This window comes from Coregonus clupeaformis, chromosome 2 (assembly GCF_020615455.1).
Source record: "Coregonus clupeaformis isolate EN_2021a chromosome 2, ASM2061545v1, whole genome shotgun sequence".
NCBI lineage: Eukaryota > Metazoa > Chordata > Actinopteri > Salmoniformes > Salmonidae > Coregonus > Coregonus clupeaformis.
The window spans coordinates 40,030,615-40,049,712 of NC_059193.1; the positions used below are offsets into that span (position 1 = coordinate 40,030,615).

The following is a 19,098-nucleotide window of genomic DNA, read 5'->3' on the forward strand; positions in this document are numbered from 1 at the left end:
CCAGGTGCATAAAAAATGCACTCCAGGTTCTAAAGCACAAAAAATTCATAACATAGCTAGTACGAATTCGATTCGTAACATATCCCTAACCCACCCCCCAGAAAATATGTTCAAACATTTTTCTTGTTGAAATACATAGCAGAAGATCAAAAGTCAGGGTGTGGGACAATTGGCTTCTCAATGGAGAATAGTGAAATCCTGAAATAAAACGCTTTAAAAATTGACCACAAAAATATTTATTTTAGTGTCAACTTAATGTATGTAAATTAAAATCTAAATTGAAATACAAAACGTAAAAATCTACCTGTAGTTGCAAAATTGCCCATACAGTGCATTCGTAAAGTATTCAGACCACATTTTGCTACGTTCCAGCTTTATTCTAAAACTGATTAAATTGTTTTTTCTCCTCAACCTACACACAATGCCCCATTATGACAATGCAAAAACAGGTTTAGAAAATGTTAATTTATAAAAAATGTGAAATATCACATTTACATAAGTATTCAGACCCTTTACTCAGTACTTTGTTGATGCACCTTTGGCAGCGATTACATCCTCGAGTCTTCTTGGGTATGACGCTACAAGTTTGGCACACCTGTATTTGGGGAGTTTCTCCCATTCTTCTCTGCAGATCCTCTCAAGCTCTGTCAGGTTGCATGGGGAGTGTAGCTGCACAGTTATTTTCAGGTCTCTCCAGAGATGTTCGATAGGGTTCAAGTCCAGGCTCTGGCTGGGCCACTCAATGGCATTGACTCCTGCGTTGTCTTGGCTGTGTGCTTAGGGTCGTTGTCCTGTTGGAAGGTGAACCTTCTCCCCAGTCTGAGGTCCTGAGTGCTCTGGAGCAGGTTTTCATCAAGAATCTCTCTGTACTTTGCTCCGTTCATCTTTCCCCTCGATCCTGACTAGTCTCCCAGTCCCTGCCACTGAAAAACATCCAGCATTGATGCTGCCACCACCATGCTCCACCGTAGGGATGGCGCCAGGTTTCCTCCAGACGTGACGCTTGGAATTCAGGCCAAAGAGTTCAATCTTGGTTTCATCAGACCAGATAATCTTGTTTCTCATGGTCTGAGAGTCCTTTAGGTGCCTTTTGGCAAACTCCAAGCAAGCTGTGCCTTTTACTGAGTGGCAGCTTCCATCTGGCCACTCTACCATAAAGGCCTGATTGGTGGAGTGCTGTAGAGATGGTTGTTCTTCTGGAAGGTTCTCCCATCTCCATAGAGGAACTCTGGAGCTCTGTCAGAGTGACCATTGGGTTCTTGGTCACCTCCCTGACCAAGGCCCTTCTTCCAAGATTGCTAAATTTTTCCAGGCCGCCAGCTCTAGGAAGAGTCTAGGTGGTTCCAAACTTCTTCCATTTAAGAATGATGGAGGCCACTGTGTTCTTGGGGACCTTCAATGCTGCAGAAATGTTTTGGTACCCTTCCCCAGATCTGTGCCTTGACAAAACACTTTCCGAATGCACTGTATAGGAAATAGGGTGTCATTTAGGTGGTAACCTGGGTAACATTCATGCTGCTTTTATGGCCATTCGAGATTATAGTCATGCCAGGGCTAGTTTTACAACTGTATACACACAGACATAATGCCGGTCACGAGTGATGTCCTTATGGTTTAACAAGCGCAATAAAGGAAAGGAGAACACCAAAGCTGTTTAATGAAATAAGAGAAAGAGTCAGCAAATTGCTACAAAACAGGAAAGCAACTTTATTTAAATGTTTCCCTCAACTGAATTTCAACGACCTTACATTCTTCATCAGATGGAGACAGGCTTGTTAATGAGGGGAATAGTAGTGCAACAAAAAAGGCACAAAACCACATCTTGGGGGCAAAATGAACCAGGATCAGTATAATTATATGCATTATTACAAAACAGAAGTTCATACCGAATGATGAGCATGATACAACAACCGTAAGGAAACATCATCCTTGGTCAAACACACTAAAAACTTTACCTGACCGAGATGAGGTTCAGAAAGGAGTTTCCTTCATGTCCAAGCTTTGGTCATAGAATAAAATAATTTGGGTCGAAAAAAACATCTCAATTATTATACTTTATATTATGAGGCCTGGGTTGTGTTCAGAACGACACACCGTAGCAGTACCTCCCTGTTTCATTAAGTTCCTAAACATTCTAACTACTGAACATGACCCAGTTCTTGTAGTAGATGTCTTAACTGGGCCATTTCTGATACCAGACCCATCCTCCTTTCCCTTCGGGGATCTCTTAACATCAGCGAAAATAAACATTTATGCAACTGCTCCAAATGCTGGTTAGTAGCTATGTGTCTTTGTAAAGTTAGTGTCCCTTTCATTGGGTCATGGCTAGAAAGGAATACGGCTTGTCACATTTATATACATTTCCATAACCTAATTCTCCTTACTTGCTACGTTAATTCTCCAACCTGCTACGAAAAGTCAAATCTGACAAAAGCTGTATCCATTCTAGTCAAAACCCTTTTATTTTACTACGACTAAGGGAAGATAAGTGCAGGGGGTACAATAATCAAGAATCTGCTAATTTAATTAGAGGGAATTCACAAAAAATAATGACATTTTCTAATTCTGCAAACATTTACCAATGGATCCTTAGATATGAATAACATTGAAATTTAGAGCCAATGAGCTTTCAATATATTCTTAGTATAAGTTCACATCCCTTTTCAAAAATCAACATTCATTCTATACAAGAGAGCAATTAAATGTACACAGAAATATAATACAGGACATCATCAGAACAGTGAGAGAAAACAGCCTCATTCATATGAACCTCTCTGGGAATAAACAACTGATGCCCTGTTATTAAGAGGAGCCATGTTACTCCATGCAATTTACATCCAAACACACCTGGTGCAATACCACTGATCATTTTGACAGGTTTTGTTGCTTGACGATTTCAGTCATTGTTGGTGTCAAGAAATAGCAACAGACGGTCAACTTTACTGTTGGGTGGGGTGAGAATTAGGGTAGGAGTCTGAACAGGAAATTTGCTGGGGGTAACATCAAGTAAAGACCCATGGGAAATGGAAAGAAACATTTGGATGCCATAGAAGCTTTGGGGATGGGGAGGCAACAGGGAAAATGTTGTGGGGTTGCTTGGGTGGTAGGAGGATGGGAGGGAATGGGTAGATGCAAAAGCAGCTGCGATTGGTTGGATTATACAGACTGGTAGCCGGTGCGACTCTTCCTCCGGCCAATCAAGTAAGAGATAAGCACAAGGATGATTAGGAAGCTGAGGGCCACGCCCACAGCGATGGGCACCAGAAAGCTCAAATCAGAGTCCATGAAGCACTCCACGGCTGCCACAGAGAAGAGACAGAGAAGAAGGGTTAGCAATGTTAGCATGCTAGCGATTAGTCAGCAGAAAATACAGAGTTTTAGTGGAGAGAAGAAACAGGATTTGGTTAAGTCCTTCACAGACATGGAAAAAATGAGGATTACAAAAAGCAGCAAGATATCAGTTCAGAACCCAGACATATTCATCCACAACAATGGGGGGGTCCGTCAAGAGCATTGGCAGTGATTGCAATTAGGAAAACATTTGGCCATCAGCCATCTATAGTCAACCATGTGATATGAGGAATATAAAAATCAATCAATTTTAATAACACACAGCTGTTACATGCAAAATGTTATCAACTGAGAAAAGCAATTTCTTTAACACAGCCTCTTCTCCAAGTCATTGTTTCATGAGAAAGAGCTTCCCATCAGGTGAATTTCACCATTAAGTTAACTCTGCACAGTATATTAGTTAAATTAAATCAATAATTATCCTGATGACCGAAGTTAAAGCCTCAGCATAGTGAGGATAATTTAGAAGTGTTCATAGCCAGAGCCACGGTTTCGCTTTCTCCCAATGAAATAGGCGATCAATACAATGAGGACCAGCAAAGCCAGGGCAACCCCGACCGCTATAGGAACGAGCCAGCTCTCTGTCGTATCGGCTTGGCAATCCTCCGCTGGGTGACAGTAAAGCAAGTGGGCATATGGGGGGGTTGCAGGGTGGAAGAAAAGTCAAACATCAAAATGGTGAATGCACAGTCAATCATACAGAGACGCTTCTCAGTCAACAATAGTTGGAAAACAAAGGAGGGATTTACTAAAATGTCCGGGGAACCAATAACATCATTGTAAAATATTAAAATGGTCCACACCAGTTTTTTTAATGCACAATTTCCATTCCCATTTATTGCAGCTAAAAGTCTATTGAAAAGGAATTCAAAAATGAACATTTGTTTGGAGCCACACAGGAGAAAAGATAATGTACGCTGAGTTTACAAAACATTATGAACACCTTTCCAATCACAGACGGGCCAGGTGAATCCAGATGAAAGCTATGATCCCTTATTGATGTCACTTGTTAAATCCACTTCAATTAGTGTAGATGAAGGGAGGAGACAGGTTAAAGAAGGATTTTTAAGCCATGAGACATGGATTGTGTATGTGTGTCATTCAGAGGGTGAATAGCCAAGACAAAATATTTAAGTGCCTTTGAACTGGATATGGTAGTAGATGCCAGGAGCACTAGTTTGTGTCAAGAACTGCATCGCTGCTGGGTTTTTCACGCTCAACAGTTTCCCGTGTGTATCAAGAATGGTCCACCACCCAAAGGACATCCAGCCAACTTGACACAACTGTGGGAAGCATTGGAGTCAACATGGGCCAGCATCCCTGTGGAACGCTTGACACCTAGTAGTCAGTCCATGCCTCGACAAATTGAGGCTGTTCTGAGGGAAAAAGGGGTGTGCAACTCAATATTAGGAAGGTGTTCAGTGTATCTTCATTTGAAGAATGGGTCTGTCCTATGATTGGGATTTCCCTTTTCTTAACATGCTGCTTTTTGAATTCATAAACTAGGAGACATTTCTAAGACTAGTGACAAATAGGAGCCAAATAACCCTTTTCTTTAAAGTAAACATATTCAAACCTGATTGAATCTCAAATGGAGCTGCTTCATTGAGCAAGGCACAACATTGTCACAATCATAACTTTTGATCATGTCAAGTGAATGAAAATTGGGGATAGTAAATGTTTTCAAAATGGTAGTTTAGAATTGATTTTATACATGGTCTAAAAAGACCATTTTAAAACCATAGTAACACAAACAGAATTTGTACAAAAGCAGTCAATTTTCCAAGACAACACAACAGATTGTAAAGCAAGAATCAAAAAGATTATATTGGAAAAGGGGAAAAAAAGCAAATCATTCACATATACAGCATCTGAAAAAAAAAAGTATTGGTTGACCAATAGAAATGAAAGGCGGCAATCAAATTTATTCATTACATCTTTGTCATTTAGCAGACGCTCTTATCCAGAGCGACTTAAAGTTAGTGAGTGCATACATTTTTTTCATACTGGCCCCCCGTGGGAATCTAACCCACAACCCTGCCGTTGCAAGCACCATGCTCTACCAACTGAGCTACACAGGGCCCATCATGCAGACCGTGATAATACACAGCAACTAGCCATTGTCACCTTTCCTTCTAACAGTACAGAAATATACACAGGTACTGCACATCCTGTGGACAATCATCCTTTCTCCTACTCTGTCGATTGGTGCAACTTACAAGCGGTTAACTGGGCAGGGTTAGAGTCAATGCCATTTCATTTAAGTCAATTCAGGAAGTAAACTGAAATTCTAATTCCAATTTTTCTCATGAAAAAGCTGTGAGGAAAATGTGAATTAGAATTTCAGTTACTGAAACAAACTTAATTGAAATGGAATAGACCGGCAGCTTTCGGGAGCAACACCGCAGCAACGGCTATACTATACACAGGTGTAACACTGCAGCACGCATTTTCAATTTATGTTGAACTTACTGAGCAATTTTGTGCATTTATATGTTTAAAAGAATATCACCATCTGCAAAGAACAGGTTTGAATGACAGCAAAAACCAGAGCTATCCCTTTTTTAAACCTGATGCCAACATGTAACGACAGGAGAGGGGTTTTGTGTTACCTTTCTTTTCAGGTTTGTCTTTTACATCCTCAAACTAGGCATGAACTTTTCAAAATTAATTAAACACTTGGTAGATTTCACACTACCCAAAGTGAGCCAGTCAGTCAAAGGGTTAACACAAGTCACAGAGACGGACTGACATAGGTGGCAACCATAATGTCAAGTACTGCTGTGTGTGAACATATAAACGACAGATCCCTTGTTTTGTAAAGTCAACTTAGAGACAGAACTATATGCCAGTAAAACCACCTTTTCGTTTTACACGAGTTGTGGCCACACAGACTTCAGTCAAGTCATACATTTGCTAATTCAAACTACTGACTGACTAGCGGATGATCAGTAATGGGCTGAAAGAGCGAAGAGCGCAAAGCAGCAGACCTTGATCCTGGTTAGTTAGTAAAAGAGTTCCTGAGCCAAATCAACAAAGCTACTCAATGACGTCTCATTGAGCAGCGAGGCAAATTTGAAATGTTTCAGTCGGTCGAAATGTTGCGCTGCTACGATGAATTGTGTGGATGAATGAAACCACAAGAGGTTGAACTAAAATGTACACACAAATTAAATAAGAACAAAAAAGAAAAAAAGTAATGCCAAAAGATAGGGAGGGAGCAAGCACATGATACATAGTGATAAGGACACAGCCCCCAATCGTCACAGCTCCTCGTGAAAATGTGCAAACTGTAGCACAAGGACTTTAACTGGAGTTTCTATGAAATGTGCTACTTGATCAAAAGCGTCCCTACCCTGAATGAGAATCATCTGGCAAGTGATACAGATGCAATCACATTCAGAGATCTTTCAATAAATAAGGCCTTTACTGGTTCCAAAGGTTTCAAACAAATTGCACTGGCTAACACAGAGGGCAAATAATCCTGCGCTTGCTCCTTTACAACAAGGGAGAAAAAAAGAAAAAAGAAAGCAAATCAAACAAAACTGAAATTACAAACAAATAACAGGGGTAGGGTTGTCCAACCTGGTCCTGGAGAGCATTTTTTGTTTTCAGATTTACCTGAATAAAGCTACTCATGCCTGAGCCTAAGCGAAGCTAGACTACTCTCAAGTCTAAACCTAAGCGAAGCTAGGCTAAGCTCAAGTCTAAACCTAAGCGAAGCTAGACTAAGCTGCTCAAGAGAAGCTCTTAACAGTGGCTGAAGTAAGGAGATTATAGTCTAACTACTCCAGTTGTACAAGTCAGTCGTCAATTGAAAGACTGCACCGAGACAGCCATCCAGGATCAGGCTTTGGGACCCCCCCCCCCCCAACACACAAGGATCAACCTGTGTCCTGGATTCATTATCACAGATTCATGATCACAGATTGCTTTTTAGAGGGTCTGATATCCCACATAGGTCTTCCTACGCCCAATCATGTAAGCAATCACTACAATGAGAATCAAACCGGCCAGGGCGGCACCAACAATGATTGGGATTAAGATGCTGGTGTCATCCAGTGAACATTGATGGGCTGCAGACGAGAGAGAGAATCAATGAGCACAACTTGGAACATCTCATCTTCTCATGATCATTTGGTTGTTAATCAGTTTAAAAAGGGGCAGAAGCATGGCATGATCTCAAATACTTACCCGTTTCTCACCAAACTAGACATTTAACCTATTCTACTGAAGCCCATAATGGTTATTATAGTCCGTCTCAGTTTCATGTCTCAGTTTCAAGCATGTTAGCTGCATTTGACTCTAGTAACCTGTAGCATACGGCTAACAACATAAGGGTAATGACGCAAATTCGCCATCTCAGAAAGTCACCTACCTAACGCGAATTCGCCTTTGTTGACTTCGAAGGGCTGGACGCGAAGCTCGAAAGTGTAGAGAGTGAGCGTGTCGGTGACGTTTAAGGTCTGCTCCTTGTTGCACATGTAGGAGCTGCCTACCGCCGCCACCCAAACGGACATGTTGGTATTGGCTGCAACGACGGGCGCCCCTGGACATAACACACAGCGTGAGCAAAGAGAGGACAGAGAGTGCTTTTAATATGCATTGCATATACTGTGCATGTGTGGAGTGTGTAATGTATAGTCTTTATTTATTATAAAACCACACTGTTTCCAAGAAAGATTTCCCCTTGGGGAGAATAAAGTTGATTCTATCTTAACGTCCAACTAGGGACTTGGTTTCTGAAGGGGCTTGTAGTGCATTGTTGCTTACCAGTGGCTGGTTTCACTGTGACGTTCAGAGCGTGCAGGCGGAACTTCTTGCCGTCCTGTAATGTACAAGGAAACACTTATCAGCTTGACTGAAAACAGACCTTACTCTGTATTTGTCCAACTGTCTACACACTAAATGCAGATGAGCAGGATAATACAAGTCTGGCTTCGTCGCCTTACGTTGCTGAACGTCAACATGATGGTGATTGTATCCGATGTCAGTATGAGATCGCTGCTGTTGGCCCTACAGGCTCCGCCCACTTTAGTCATATTGGGCACCAGGTTGATGGTCTCCACTTTCTAATGAAGGGCAAAACACAGGTTGGTAAACAACAACACTAACATACTAGCAACAACAACAACCTATCTTCATACACAAGAAAGTCATGTTCTCTGTGACAAACATATCTGAACCTTTTCCATTGAACAGACAATTGTATGCTAAAATAAGAAACATAAAAATTAAAGGGCCTACTTTACAATCGCTATCCTACTTGTATACATACGTCTCCTTGCTTGTAGCCGATCTGCAGGCCGAATGTGGCCATCAGGCAGGCTGTGCTGTTGACGTCGGGTGCGATGCTGTACTTTCCAGTAGTGGGTGTGGGCAGTGTAGGGGTAGAAGTGGGGGCAGCTGTGGTGGTAACGGTGGTGGTGGTGGGCGCCACAGTGGTGGAGGGCATGTCAGCGGAGCATACGGTGTCTGTGTAGGGAGAACAGAGAAAACCTATTAAGTTCAGAGAACCAACAGGGTTGGGATCAATTCCATTTCAATTCAGGAAGTAAACTGAATTTCAGTTCACTTCCTGAACTGACCCTTTTGAACTAGAATTGACCTCAACCCTGGAGAACACACAGTAAAATAGTTTGACAGTGCATTCGGAAAGTATTCAGACCCCTTGACTTTTCCCACTGTGTTACGTTACAGCCTTAATCGATTTTTTTTATTATGTTTATGTCGCCCTCATCAATCTACACACAATACCCCATAATGACAAAGCAAAAACAGGTTTTTAGAAATGTTATATTTACATAAGTATTCAGACCCTTTACTCAGTACTTTGTTGAAGCACCTTTGGCAGTGACTACAGCCTCGAGTCTTCTTGGGTATGACGCTACAAGCTTTGCACACCTGTATTTGGGGAGTTTCTCCCATTCTTCTCTGTGGATCCTCTCAAGCTCTGTCAGGTTGGATGGGGAGCACCGCTGCACAGCTATTTTCAGGCCGCTCCAGAGATGTTCAATCAGGTTAAAGTCCAGGCTCTGCCTGGCCCACTCAAGGACATTCAGAGACTTGTTCCGAAGCCACTCCTGCGTTGTCTTGGCTGTGTGCTTAGGGTCGTTGTCCTGTTGGAAGGTGAACCTTCACCCCAGTCTGAGGTCCTGAGCGCTCTGGAGCAGGTTATCAAAGGATCTCTCTGTACTTTGCTCCGTTCATCTTTCCCTCAATCCTGACTAGTCTCCCAGTCCCTGCAGCTGAAAGAAATCCCCACAGCATGATGCTGCCACCACCATGGTTCACCATAGGGATGGGGCCAGGTTTCCTCCAGACGTGACGGCAAAGAGTTCAATCTTGGTTTCATCAGACCAGAGAATCTTGTTTCTCATGGTCTGAGAGTCCTTTAGGTGCCTTTTGGCAAACTCCAAGTGGGCTGTCGTGCTTTTTACTGAGGAGTGGCTTCCGTCTGGCCACTCTACCATAAAGGCCTGATTGGTGGAGTGCTGCAGAGATGGTTGTCCTTCTGGAAGGTTCTCCCATCTCCACAGAGGAACTCTGGAGCTTTGTCAGAGTGACCATCGAGTTCTTGGTCACCTCCCTGACCAAGGCCCTTCTCCCCCGATTGCTCAGTTTGGCTGGTCGGCCAGCTCTAGGAAGAGTCTTGGTGGTTCCAAACTTATTTCATTTAAGAATGATGGAGACCACTGTGTTTTTGGGGACCTTCAATGCTGCAGACATTTTTTGGTACCCTCAGAATAAGGCTGTAACGTAACAACATTTTGAAAAAGTCAAGGGGTCTGAATACTCCCCGAATGCACTGTATTATGCACAGCAAATCATTATATGATTTTGGCACAGTTGACCTTACAATGGCCTGATGCTCGTTCTCGTACTACCTACCGGTGTCACTTTTGCTGCCGTTAATCACAAACGCCTGTAGAGCAACATCATACAGTGTCTGAATGACAGACTCTACTTTCAGGACATCTTTGCTCTTGCAGGAGTAGTAGGTGTCCACACCCACGTTGGCGATGATTGGTTTTACCGTCACAGACATGGTTTCTAAACCCAACAGAGATTGTCAAATATCAGTATGTGTCATATCAACTACAGTACCAAATTGGTATATCATGAATTAACAGTATCATGACAAGGCTGTGTAGTTACCGTTTGACGTAGAGTTGGGGAAGACGCTTGTGTCGTTGAGATTGTAGGAGAAGACAATGGTATCTACTTGGTAGGTTTTGTTTTCCTTAGTGAATTTAACAGCCCAGCTGTGTCCGTCTCCAAAACTGAGTTTCAATGTCGATGTTGTGTTATCGCAGGTGCTCCCTTCGGTTGTCACATTTTCAGGCAGTACAAAAATAACAGTTTCACTCTGAAAGGGGACAAATATATTGGACAGTCATTAAGATATTGTGATAAAAGGGGAATCCATTCCTGTCAAGTACTTCCTCAGGAACAGGGCCATTTCGGATGGTTGCATCATGACAAAATAGTACAGTTGACATAACATAACAGTGTGTCCATTCTTTTGATGGATTAGGAGGGAAAATATTTCATTCTGGGACATGTGGGAATTATCTATCATTAATTAACAACCTACAATCATCCAACTGAGATGGGACTTATTAAAATGAGCAAAATCATAAGAAACATTATACAAATGGGTGGGTCTAATCCTGATTGGTTAAAACCGCCTTCCATTCGGTGTCTATTCCACAAGTTACCACCGGCTAAATCTATGACGGTAAAATGCTTATTTACTCTGTTCCATCTGACTGCGCAATCCACTGTCTCATCAGCCCAGCCAAGCAATTTAGAAACTTCATCTCCACTATAAAAAGCATCTAGATATTATCTAACATTTATTTTAGACTAACATTTAGTTTTCAACAGAGATTTGTATAAACCTTGCTGTCTGTCACTCCGACATTTGCAACATTGAATTTGAATATTGAAACAATCTCCAGCTGTCTCATAGTAATGAATGTATCAGGAGTCGGGACGAGACAGACAGGCAGTGTTTCTCAGCCAGTCGAAATCATTAAATCAGCTGGCATCATTTTTATGGATATATACAAAGAAATGTCAATTGAAAAAAGGTCAAACGAAACAAAGTGCAGCTAGTTTGCGGTGTTTCCAGCTTCAGTTTGAAGTGATTGTGTTAGCTGTGTTGTTGGCTAGCTCCTATGAACAACAGTGTCCTGACAAGTGAGCACATTTTCTATGCCAGGCGAAATCGCGCCTCATTAGCTCATTATTATGGATGTATCCAAATAAATGTCACTAGAAAACACCTTAAACAAATGCAAATGCAGCTACTTTGCAGTTATTCTGGCTGCAGACTGTAAGTTAGCTGTAGTTGGCTAGCAAGCAAGGGATAAGAACGTTGCCAGCCAGTATGGCAATGGAACATTTAGAAAGAACGACTGGGTCGCGTCCATAGATACAGAACAAAAATAAATAAAAACGACTGGGTTGCGTCTCTAGCAACCGAACCGATAGAACGACCAGCCGGCTTGGGTAACAACCCTAGATATGTGTCGGGACTATATCTTGTGGAAGGATTAAATAGTATGAATAAATTCATCAAGGGACTTGATCTCGACTTTGTCTCGGGCCTAACAACACCCGTGCCAATATATCCTCCAAACACCGGCTTCTCTGGCATTATCACTTAATTAGGCTTTTTTTATAGCTAGGGACTATAACTTCGACAAACCCTGGTGAAACAAGACAAGCCATGACAATTACAGGATATTCGACAGGAGAAATCTCAGAAAACTGCTGAACAGACAGAAGACATTTCTTTGCAGTTACTCCCTCTTGTCCCCTCCGCGATTACATTAACAACTTTATTTGTCAAAGTAAGACGCTCAACTCAACACATGAAATGATTTAAGAGTTATTTATAGGCCTAGGTGTACTAACATACAGAAAAACATTTTAAAGAAGAGTAAACACACACCTTATTCACACCAACTTCATATGTGACTGAGAAGTTGACCATCAAATTGGCGTAGAGGCACAATTTGTTCTCCGTGTTGTTGACTGACACTTCAGTCGCATGTGATAGGTGGAGTTCTGAAATAAAAATGAACAGTCAATCAATCAATAACATAATAATACTTTTAGCAAAAAAAAGTATTTTCAATTTACAATCTGTAGAAACAATGAGAATAGAAAGGTTCAGAACTTTTGTAAAACATCACAGTACAGTTGAAAAATATATGGCAAATAGAAATCCAATATGGATGGTGTTAAGAGATAGATGGGTTGTGTTGAATGGAGTTGAAGGATGGGACTAATAACAACTAACAACAACTAACAACAAGATAACTAATAATGTAAAGCATACTGTGTCCATAATAAGTATATAGGTTAAGAGCTTTTGTGAAAGAGCACAGTTAGAAAGATATGGCATATAGAAGCAAACCGGATGGACATCATGAAAATGATCTGAGAGGTTGAGGGTAGAGGAAGTTCAGGAGTAAAAACAAACAAAATAGAATTATTGTAAAATTGACTGTGTCCATAAAATGTATATAGTATGTATAAGCTGGAAGTAGAGGCCTAAGCATTGTTGTTCACTAGTTTACTCCAATTAGGGAAGGGGTGGTGGGGTTGGAAAGGGAAATATATAGATTTTTAAAGGATATGTATGTATGTGTATATTTGTGAGAAAAATAAACATATGGGGGATTGGAAGTGATGCAGACAATTACATTGATGGAAGTTACAATCTATCTGCAATATTAAAGCTGATCTACCCCCCAAAAAAATAAAAAATAAAATAATATGAACAGCCTTGGTTTTTTTACTGGGGGATCAGTAAAAAAAATAAACGTTTTCTTGATATGTTATGAGGCAGAATGTTGGGGGACTCATGAAAACAAACACCATTTCAATCAATTCATAGTAAACACTCATTTTACCAGCATAGGTAGCCTAACATGTGTTTTGGTTATTTTCTACTTGCCTGCTATAAGTAGCCCAATGGCATCTAATTCTTGTAAAACTCAGAGGTGGCAATGGTGTATGGCTAACAATTTCCAAACCTTCATTGTTGTTAGTGTTCATCCTCTAATCAATCTCACATGGAACTAAATGGGCCCGGTTCCCAGATAGCGACGGAACTTAGGTTTACAATTGTTTTAACGATGCATCGCTCCTACCACGCAGAGAGAACGTTCGCTAATAAGTGTGTCATTAGACCATGTTTCGATACATAGGCTCTGGAAGAAAAAAAAATTGCTGCTCTCAGAACAGCTTTCTCCATTCAAATCTTACCTTAACATTAGAATTACTCCACAATACTGATGACGGATCAGCTCCAAGAGTGATATTAGCACCTACGGCTGCAAATATTGAAGTGGCTTATTATGCTTATTTTGCTACGGCTGGCCATGCTTTCCACCTGGCTACCACTACCCCGGCCACCAACTCTGCACCCTCCGCTGCAACTTGCCCATGCCCCCCCCGCTTCTCCTTCACACAAATTCAGACAGCTGATGTTCTGAAAGAGCTGCAAAATCTGGACCCCTACAAATCAGCTGGGCTAGACAAACTGGACCCTTTCTTTCTAAAACTAGCCGCCGAAATTGTCGCAACCCCTATTACTAGTCTGTTCAACCTCTCTTTCGTAACGTCTGAGATCCCCAGAGATTGGAAAGCTGCCGCGGTCATCCCCCTCTTCAAAGGGGGTGACACTCTAGATCCAAACTGTTACAGACCTATATCCATCCTGCCCTGCCTTTCGAAAGTATTTGAAAGCCAAGTTAACAAACAGATCACCGACCATTTCGAATCCCACCGTACCTTCTCCGCTATGCAATCTGGTTTCCGAGCTGGGCATGGGTGCACTTCAGCCACGCTCAAGGTCCTAAACGATATTATAACCGCGATCGATAATAGACAGTACTGTGCAGCCGTCTTCATCGACCTGGCCAAGGCTTTCGACTGTCAACCACCGCATTCTTATTGGCAGACTAAATAGCCTTGGTTTCTCAAATGACTGCCTCGCCTGGTTCACCAACTACTTCTCAGATAGAGTTCAGTGTGTCAAATCGGAGGGCCTGTTGTCTGGACCTATGGCAGTCTCTATGGGGGTGCCACAGGGTTCAATTCTTGGGCCGACTCTTTTCTCCGTGTATATCAATGATGTCGCTCTTGCTGCTGGTGACTCTCAGATCCACCTCTACGCAGACGACACCATTTTGTATACATCTGGCCCTTCATTGGACACTGTGTTAACAAACCTCCAAACGAGCATCAATGCCATACAACACTCCTTCAGTAGCCTCCAACTGCTCTTAAACACTAGTAAAACTAAATGCATGCTCTTCAATCGAACGCTGCTGGCACCCGCACACCCGACTAGAATCACCACTCTCGACGGGTCTGACCTAGAGTATGTGGACAACTACAAATACCTAGGTGTCTGGTTAGACTGTAAACTCTCCTTCCAGACTCACATTAAGAATATCCAATCCAAAGTTAAATCTAGAATCGGCTTCCTATTTCGCAACAAAGCCTCCTTCACTCATGCTGCCGAACATGCCCTCGTAAAACTGACTATCCTACCGATCCTTGACTTCGGCGATGTCATTTACAAAATAGCCTCCAACACTCTACTCTAGTCTATCACAGTGCCATCCGTTTTGTCTCCAAAGCCCCATACACTACCCACCACTGTGACCTGTACGCTCTTGTTGGCTGGTCCTCACTACATGTTCGTCGTCAAACCCACTGGCTCCAGGCCATCTATAAATCACTGCTAGGCAAATCCCCGCCTTATCTTAGCTCATTGGTCACCATAGCAGCACCCACCCGTAGTCTGCGCTCCAGCAGGTATATCTCACTGGTCATTCCCAAAGCCAGCACCTCCTTTGGCCGCCATTCCTTCCAGTTCTCTGCTGCCAATGACTGGAACGAATTGCAAAAATCTCTGAAGCTGGAGACTTATCTCCCTCACAAGCATCAGTTGTCAGAGCACCTTACCGATCACTGCACCTGTACACAGCCCATCTGAAATTAGCCCAACCCAACTACCTCATCCCTATATTGTTATTTATTTTGCTCTTTTGCACCCCAGTATCTCTATTTGCACATAATCTCTTGCACATCTAGCATTCCAGTGTTAATACTAATTGTAATTATTTTGCACTATAGCCTATTTATTGCCTTACCTCCATAACTTGCTACATTTGCACACACTGTATATATATTTTCTGTTGTATTTTTTGACTTTATGTTTTTTACCCCATATGTAACTCTGTGTTGTTGTTTTTATCGCACTGCTTTGCTTTATCTTGGCCAGGTCGCAGTTGTAAATGAGAACTTGTTCTCAACTGGCTTACCTGGTTAAATAAAGGTGAAATAAAATAAAAATTAAAAATGCTTCCCAACAATAATGCACTAAATCATAGATTGGGCAGATCATTGCGCACATGTTGTTACACATCATGGCAAAAATTACAGACAGTAGCCTATTGGCAAAATAGAACTAAATTGAACATTAAATCGATTTCAATACGATTGAAATATATATAGGCCCATGTAGCCTATATATTTTTTCATGCAATCATCTTGGTTTTCATTTCAAGCATCTTTTCATCCTTTACTTGATTGTAACAATTGTAAAGACTTTGGCAACTTTATATTTGTAGTAAATTTCGTTCTGAAGTTATCGGCAGTCACAGTCAGACAGATAAACATCTTGATTCTATGTTTAGCAGAGATCTATGAATAATGTGACATGGAAGGGCAAAAAAGCATCTAACTACGCACTTAGCTGGTCTACGAGTGGTCTGAGGCAGTCAGTAAATAACAAGCGTTTTCAAGTGCAACTTTTGTAAGGATTGTTTTGGGAAACAGCTCAGAGATTTAACGATGCTCCTACGAAGGTTCTACCGATGAACGTAGCCTTAAGATGCTTTTGTGAAACTGGCCCTGGTAGGTTATCATGATGAACAATTAGGCTTGACCCTGAGTGACCTGATATCAGAGGCCTTAGCTTGCAACAGAGGACTGGGGCCATTTCTCAGACCAACTGAAAACATTCTAATGAAAATGGAAACAAGGAAAAAATGCAAGGAAAAAAGGATCAATAAAAAAAAATCTGAGACTTACTGCTGAAAAAAAACTAGAAGGATTCTGACTGTATTGAATATCAAGTGAGTCCTGGTAACGCCAGGGCAGGAGGCCAAAAAATATCCAGACTATAAAAAAAGATATCCATGGGCTCAAATTCCTTCTATCAATCATAACAAGGAGATTGGTTTATAGACAGCAACTGCTATCGCAATCACTTAGGTAACTGTGCAGGTTTAAAATGTTACTGCAGCTGTTTTACAGTTAAACAACAAGGGCAATCAGCAGATACTTGGTCACGAGACAACTTCCTGGTCAACTCGCTAGCTAGGAAGTTTAAAATCAAGGGGCTATATCATAAATAAGATACAGCTAACGTTACTGACGTGAGTATCCTTAAATGTAAATTTTGCTGAGATTTTGGATTGAACTGGATTTGCAACAGTAACGCTAACATTAGCTAGCTAGTATATTGCATATTGATAACTAAGCAAATGTGGGAATAGTAGCTACCTAGCAAACTACGAGTTGTGAGCCAAGTTCAGTCATCTACTGGCGTCACATGTTGTTCCAAAATGAATAGGGCGAATGAAGCTGGTCGATGTCGTCGTTGACATGTTTGATAATGACACATAAGGACGATATTGCTAGCTAAGCCAAATGAAAGACAATGTCAAACATGTCTTTGTGTGTTTAAGAGACAGCTGTTATTTTCCCTGTCCACCCAGAAGTCATTTCTGTAACATGACCTGTCAACTAAGAGAAAACAGATATTAAAACCACAACTAGCTAGCTAATTTAGCATGACAGGTCAACAGTGCCATAAACTTAATGTCTTAGATTGAGGCCTTGATTGCCGGTAAAGTTGCGTGAAATTCACATGAATTAGTGTGAACTTTTAATTTATTTGTGGAGTTAAACTTAGCTATAGCGAACGTTTGATAGAAAACTAGCTAACTAGCCTAGCTAGCTACTGGCGCAGCAAAGAAATAGCTAGCTAACGTTAGCTCAAGCAATCTGGCTGAAGATAGGCCTGCCGCCTGAAGTGACGGAGCACCGAAAGTTTCCTCTTGTGGCTCACAAAATAACCCAACGATGACACAAAGCAATATTTCGTTCAATTCTGTAAACATACCATTTCCAAGAGCCAGGAACAAAATCAGAAACGCGCAGCGAAACATGACAACTTGGTAGCCAAAACACTTATTCAGGAAGCGACAACTGCTTACGACTTCAGCTACCTTCCAAGTGCAGCTCGAGCGCGTCGTCTCGTCAGTAACACTAAAAACGTACTTCCGGGTCACGGAATTCTTCTTCTTCTTCGATGAGGTTTAACAGCGGTTGGCATCCAATAAATGTTGCATTACTGCCACCTACTACACTGGAGTATAACTCCCTTACACTTTGCTAAAATCAATACAACAAAAACCCTACCATCTAATATTACACTCACAAAAAATAATAATACCTACCATACTCCACTATTTAAATGTATTTATTCCTACTTCAGGCCAACAGCCTGAAAGGATGGGACACCACCACTTAACACACCCTGCAACTCTTCTGATGTCAAGTCTTGCACACCCAAATACCTCTCTGCAGCTGCCACCACAACCTCTATTTTCTGCAACTTACATTCCATCCCTGCAGTACAGTTGATAACCATTGCTATAAATGCCCAAAATCCAATCTTACTGAAACATATCACTTGGTTGGTTTATCCCTCTGTACTGGTACATATAATAATATAATAATATGCCATTTAGCAGACGCTTTTATCCAAAGCGACTTACAGTCATGTGTGCATACATTTTTACATATGGGTGGTCCCGGGGATCGAACCCACTACCCTGGCGTTACAAGCGCCATGCTCTATCAATTGAGCTACAGAGGACATATCAACTACTCACACCATTCCTCTCAGGATCCCTCCCCCTTGACCAATCTTCCTCTACTTTCTTCACTGCCTCAGCATATGACAACTTCTGCACTACTCTAACCCTGGAAACCTTAACCTGCCTCTCTCGCACTGGACATTTCGGATCCCCAGCCCCATGGGCACCCCTACAATTAACACATACCACTACTTTCCCCAATGCTACACATTCATTTGTCTCATGCCCTTCTGCACACTTCTCACACCAAGGAACATCCCTCCTACACACTGCTGCCACATGCCCATAAGCTTGACACCTGTAACAACATAATGTATTCGGCACAAAAACTTGTACCGGATAACTTATATATCCTAACATCACTTTGTCGGGCAAAGACTCAACATCCAAACTCAAAAGAACAGACAATGACTCACTCTTCTGTTTCTCCACTCACGCCACCCTGTCTGCGTCGCACCAAACGATGAGCATCACAAACACCGGAAATCTTCCCCTTCAGGTCAGCTTTCACATTTACCGCTACCCCAGTAATCACGCCTTTCAATGGCGCCCTTTTCTTGAGAGCAAAACAATTCACATTTCTTGCCCCCATTCGTTTAACACAGAGCGCCTGCTCCCTCTGACCAGCTGAAACACAAACAATTATCACTAGACCACTTCTGGTTACCCTCACCGATTTCACAGCACCCAACTCTGTTTTCAACCACCCTGAAACCACAAATGGATCAGCCAAAAGGCAAGGGTCCACTTTTTCCAAAAACTTCAC

General features: G+C 41.8%; 1 protein-coding gene across 3 annotated transcripts; it reads right to left on the bottom strand.

The window, feature by feature from the left end:
- Positions 1–1,683: 1,683 nt before the first annotated feature.
- lamp2 (lysosomal-associated membrane protein 2) lies at positions 1,684–17,698 on the bottom strand. Of its 3 annotated transcripts, none has more exons than XM_041841872.2 (9): positions 17,573–17,698; positions 12,314–12,429; positions 10,510–10,720; positions 10,243–10,404; positions 8,630–8,826; positions 8,304–8,423; positions 8,125–8,179; positions 7,730–7,900; positions 1,684–3,299 (listed from the first exon to the last, which is right to left on the bottom strand). In XM_041841872.2, the coding sequence occupies exons 1-9, from the start codon at positions 17,616–17,618 to the stop codon at positions 3,157–3,159; spliced, it is 1,221 nt and encodes a 406-aa protein (XP_041697806.2). In that variant the 5' UTR covers positions 17,619–17,698; the 3' UTR covers positions 1,684–3,156. The 3 variants fall into 3 exon arrangements, with proteins under 3 accessions (XP_041697806.2, XP_041697797.2, XP_041697816.2); XM_041841863.2 differs by lacking the exon at positions 1,684–3,299 and adding an exon at positions 3,575–3,959; XM_041841882.2 differs by lacking the exon at positions 1,684–3,299 and adding an exon at positions 5,043–7,427.
- Positions 17,699–19,098: the final 1,400 nt, after the last annotated feature.

What these genes read in the sequence shown, in the direction of transcription:
- lamp2 (XM_041841863.2), bottom strand. Translation starts at nt 17,618, where the DNA reads ATGTTTCGCTGCGCGTTTCTGATTTTGTTCCTGGCTCTTGGAAATG. An exon ending in GTTCCTGGCTCTTGGAAATG is followed by an intron (nt 12,430 to 17,572) that starts GTATGTTTACAG and finishes TTTTTATTTCAG; the next exon opens with AACTCCACCTATCACATGCG. An exon ending in CACAGTGAAACCAGCCACTG is followed by an intron (nt 7,901 to 8,124) that starts GTAAGCAACAAT and finishes TGTTATGTCCAG; the next exon opens with GGGCGCCCGTCGTTGCAGCC.